Raw genomic sequence first — 5,256 nt, forward strand, 5'->3', positions numbered from 1 at the left:
ACTGGTTTTGGGAGAACGCTGGAAATTGCTCAACAAGGACCAACCAGTGGATTTCGGTTTAGCTCTGAGTGACGGCTCTCTGGCCAGTACCAAATGTGGATTTCAGACTAATCTACCCACAAGCCAATAGAATATGTTTTTCTAAAAATAAGGTGGGCTTTTGCGGATTCATATCGTGTGATGGACGTTTGGTTGACCAATCACGTGGACCTATTTTATGCAAATAAAATGATTAACATATTGCTTTTTATAGTAGGCGTAATTTGAACGGATCTTTCAACCAATTGAGTACACAGGGAATGAGTGCTTATGGCGGTAGCAAAACAATAGCACGTTGACTCAGGGAAATAACGTAGTAAGCCCTGACAAATCGTTTAAACATGGCAAATAATTTCTACAGCGTAATAACTAACGGTATCACAATAAAGCTCTACTTGAAAACGGCTGTCATTACGAACGATCAATGGTGCCCAATGGATTAGATTAGTCCATTTTTTATAAACACGCAAAAAAAAAAGGATGAATAATGACACCCGATTGCTTTATACATGTAAATCTCGTTAAATGTATTGACAAAAAATAAGTCATTGTAAATCTATTAGCCTATATATACTATCCAATATCGCCCCCTTGTGTGCAGGCTCCCCTATCCCCCAAACACAACGAAAATGAAAACACATAGATACAAACATACACTAAGCTTGCAGTGTGTGTTTATTGATGATGACACAGACAATGGACATTGATGTCTACCCATATGGTTTATGGATGTCTTTCGTGCATAAGTGAACCATAGCTCGTCAACATATCGTCAAGTCGTCTATACTTGAGTAAACAAATCCAGCCGACGTATTGATGGAGATGTCCTGCAACGACGAAGGCCGCCGCTGCTACATCAGGAACGTCGGAGTCGACTGCAACTGGAGTAGGATGATTTTTGCTCCGCCCAATAGTCCGCAATTCCCCAATCTGCTGCGGTAATTGAAATCTCCTTTCTCGTAAAGCCAGACGAGGTTCCTTCTTGAGATAGACAATTTGACAGTGTGACAGTCAGACAGGAAGAACTGTTAGTTAATGAGTGTGTCTATGTTCCCAGGGTTTTAAGTTCCCAAGATCCTAGTTTCCGAATTACAATATGCTGTTCACACACATTAACCCTCAAATGTTAATTGAGGTTGACCCGTTTCAAGGAAAGATATTTCATAAATAGTATTCTGTTTTTTTTAATTATAAGAAGCCTTTTTAATATATGTTTTTATTAATTTAATTTTAAGGCGAACACAGGATCATGGGAACATAATGACCCATATAGGGAACTGGAACGTAGTAAGGAATTGCAGCCAATGCAATGTTATATTTTGTACAGCGGCTTTTTGAATACCCAGATATGGTCTAATTTTGTAAATAAGAAAACATTGCCCCATTAATTTAGATTTCTCCATTTTGATTACAAGGCCATAACAAACCCTTACTTGCATTTGACCTATAGAAAATGGTATTAGCCTATTTCTTACTCACATAATTAAGAATATAAGCTTTTAATTTGACACAAACCTATTCCAAATTGTGTAAGATTGTATAAGTAGGCCTCATGGTAACAATCACCGGAGTCAGATGCGGCAGTAGATTGGAGCTGTTGCCTTCTGCCGGGGGGTGGCAGTCGATCGCGATGGCCACCCTTCTACTCCACTAGTCTATTCTCATCTCCTGTTATATATTGTGTCCTTACACATCACTAGTCCATAACTCACCTTCAGATATCAGAATATCTAAATATAGTAGGATACACAAAAGCTTGCATGATTGACGTCACCTCTTTCCAGAGAAATGTGACACGCTCATATTATATGCTGAAAAAGTAAATGCAAATCCCCAACAGTCTGTTAACACATGTGCATTACTTATAGAAAACGGTCCTTGCCCTTTATGAGCCAAACTGCCTCTGTTGCCAGACACACAATGTGTGAGTATAAATGGACAGTTGGTCAGATGGTGGTCAGACCATCATAAAATACATTCCAGAGAAAGTCTTTTTATGAGAAAATGGTCTACCTAAAGGCTGTCTTCCTACTGCCCAACCTAGAGCCATGTACACAGCAGAACCAGGACCGACTAGCAGGGTTAGACTTCAAGAGCTTTCAACTTGGGTGTTTGTATAAGCTGTGGTTTTTCCTTCTTTCAATTATTCAAGCTTATTAATACTTGGATTGCAATGATTGCAATTGAATTGATCCAAATAACCAAATGCACCTAAATATTTTGGGTCAGCATGCACAGAAACGCTCAACAGCCACCCTCAACACAAACTACAATATAGAAAATAGCCCTCCAACTCTGACGCATTCCCCTCAAAAACCTCTCCATGAATTATCCAGTCAGACTGTCTGACAGATTCTGGGCCTACACATCAGTGGACAGAGGTAGAAAAACAGCAATAAAACCAAACATTTGATGCAGCCGTTTTATTATTAAAAAAATCTTCAATTGAAAAACATTTATATACAAGTGAGAAATATTTTATAGATATATAAAAGATTTAAATAAAAGTGAGAAAAAGTTATGTTTTATTCATCTCAAAGCTTTTGTTCTCTCCATGTTCATATTGAAAAGCATGGAAAAGTTGGAATGGCACACAGGAGCTCTTAAAAAGATCATTTTATGTGACGTGTTTGCTAAATCGCATTGTGAAGCAGACTTTCTACAAGATAAAGTAGCGTGTGATACTGCCGCCACGCATATCTCGCAGGCGTTGGCAGTGCCGCAGCATGCTCAAGATGCCCTGGAACCTCTTGTCCATCTTTATCTGGCTGAACTCAAGGATGTCTTCCTTCACCACGAAAAAGCGACCTGCCGTTGACACAACGCAACACACATTAGTACAGAGCCACACACATTTCTGTTGTCTTTTGAGGAGATGATCCTATTCAATGCAACAATTAAATACAAATGTAAAACACAAATGAATTAACTCAAGGCCAACTTCAGCAGTCCTCATGATTATTTATCAAATGTACTATATATATATATACACACAAACACTCATTTGAAAAGACACGGTTGTTCAGATGTTGCCCATTAAGAGCTAAAGAGGCCGCTGTGCCCAGTGTACCTTTTGTGTCTTTGGTCTCTTCATCCTTGAAGCGCTGGTAGAGCTTGCGCGTGTTGTTGTTGAGGCTCTTGGCCGGCTGCCGCATGATCTTGTATTTCCCACTCACCGCCTCGTTGACGTTACGCACCGCAGTGTTCAGCTGCTCGTACGTCACACGCCCCTTCATGTACCTGTGGAGCATCATTTGGCGCACACACACACACACACACACACACACACACACACACACACACACACACACACACACACACACACACACACACACACACACACACACACACACACACACACACACACACACTTTCACTTTAAGGACTGTTTATCCATCTTCAAGTTGACGGCATAGCAGAAAGCCATGGACATTTTGACTGATGGATTTAAAATACAATTGTGGCCGTACATGCACCTTTCATCGCCCTGATGTTGGCTAAGATGATCACCTTGCAACCAAGAAAACTAGGATTTAAATAGGCCGACATTGTGTATTATTATAATATTCATCAATATTGTGAAATGGCAATGAAAAAATTTCTACGTTAAGTCGAACTGGACTCATGATTTCTCTTTGTCTTTGCCTCCTGGTTGAAAATCACCTTTCCATCAACAGCCACTGTGGTACAAACACAAACACTGCCACCAACAATCAAAGAATGTCCTGTATTTAAGGTTATTGGGAAAGGCTGCTAGCCTGGGACCCAGATGTATATGCAAGCCGTTTTATTTGCTCTGCCATCTGCATCTGGCCTACCTCCCATTCAGACAGATTGCCAGCAGACCTGGCACGGTTCGTGCCAATCACAACCGTTTATCTATTATGGGTTGGGTTTTATACAATGACTAAACAGAGGAGCGCCCTATGGGAACACCCTTATGGTCGTTTTCATACAACCAAGATGGCTTTCGCTCATGTGTCATTACGTTTTGCTGCTCTGATTGGTTGTAGATCTATCCAATTGTGTCCAGAGGCATTTTGGTCTGAAGCCTTAGATAACTTCCCTTTGGAAATAGAAAATGAATGTTCCAGACTAATGTGCATTTGCGAATTGGTCTGGAGAGGTCGGGCTAAAAGGCTGCAGTAAGTGCATATTAAATTTAATGTGTCAGATTAAACTGTTGAGGACACTTACTGGGGGATGTTTTCAAACTCCAACATTGTAACAAACTCCATTTGTTTTACTTGGATCTTTTTGCTGGGATTTCCTTGCTGGCTGGGTTGCGTCACGGCTGGAATATTCTGATTTGGAGCAGGTTCATTTTCCCTGAGAAATCATGAACAAATAACATCAGCCACAGGTTAGGATACAAATCTATAGTATACAAAGAGAAATATAAGTTGTGCTACCTGCAATCCATACTATAAATCAAGCATACCTTTTGGGCATATGTTTAGGAACATTGTCCTTAAGGTGTTGCAATGATTCAAAATCATGTTTGAAGGAACGCTCAAATTCCTGAAACGTAAAGACATTATTTCATAAAGTACATTTTTATAGGGAGGGATTCATAAACTTGCGTAGAGCTGTAAAATATGATAAAACTGTACTTGAAGACATTTCAGTTGCTCATTCTGGCGATCCACACATTTTTCAAACTCATGGTGAAGGCCTTCTATGGATCGCACTTCTTGAATCAACTTCTTAATATTACTTTGGGGCAGTTGAGGCACTAGTGTGGGCAGAGTGGAAAACACACGTAATCAATTTTGTTTTCCATGTATGAACAGTGATGATGACAGAAAATGACATTACGTCGGCTGTATCAATGTTAATGATAATGTTAACTACCAACTGCTGAAAGATCCAACATGCGCCATAGAGATGATATTCTGTCATTTATGTGACGGGTGATATCCTCCAGGTCGCTCATGTTCCTGTGAATGGGCAAAAGAGACATTTGTAGACACATAACCGCAAATATGTGTATCGACAGTCCGCTTAAGTAAATGACCGATGTTTGAAATGGGATTTTGACATGTTAGAACCGGGTAGTAATTATAAGTAATACGACTATGTGGTATAAATATAAGGAGTCCACGTTCATAAACAACGTTTCCTATCCAAATAATTTACACTACGCATTACAATACAACGTGAGACTTACTTGTCTTTCTCCTTTGCTGTGACGATTTCGCGATGTTTTGAACCTGA

The 5,256-nt window shown here is 39.9% G+C and overlaps 1 protein-coding gene across 1 annotated transcript; it reads right to left on the reverse strand.

Annotated features, from left to right (window-relative positions):
* Window positions 1-2,473: 2,473 nt before the first annotated feature.
* ska1 (spindle and kinetochore associated complex subunit 1) lies at window positions 2,474-5,256 on the reverse strand. Its single transcript, XM_084477233.1, has 7 exons — window positions 5,210-5,256; window positions 4,894-4,979; window positions 4,653-4,774; window positions 4,481-4,560; window positions 4,237-4,368; window positions 3,110-3,279; window positions 2,474-2,847 (listed from the first exon to the last, which is right to left on the reverse strand). The coding sequence occupies exons 2-7, from the start codon at window positions 4,973-4,975 to the stop codon at window positions 2,699-2,701; spliced, it is 735 nt and encodes a 244-aa protein (XP_084333359.1). The 5' UTR covers window positions 4,976-4,979; window positions 5,210-5,256; the 3' UTR covers window positions 2,474-2,698.

The sequence above is a fragment of the Micromesistius poutassou genome (assembly GCF_964030765.1).
Source record: "Micromesistius poutassou genome assembly, chromosome: 13".
In the NCBI taxonomy this organism is placed as follows: Eukaryota; Metazoa; Chordata; class Actinopteri; order Gadiformes; family Gadidae; genus Micromesistius; species Micromesistius poutassou.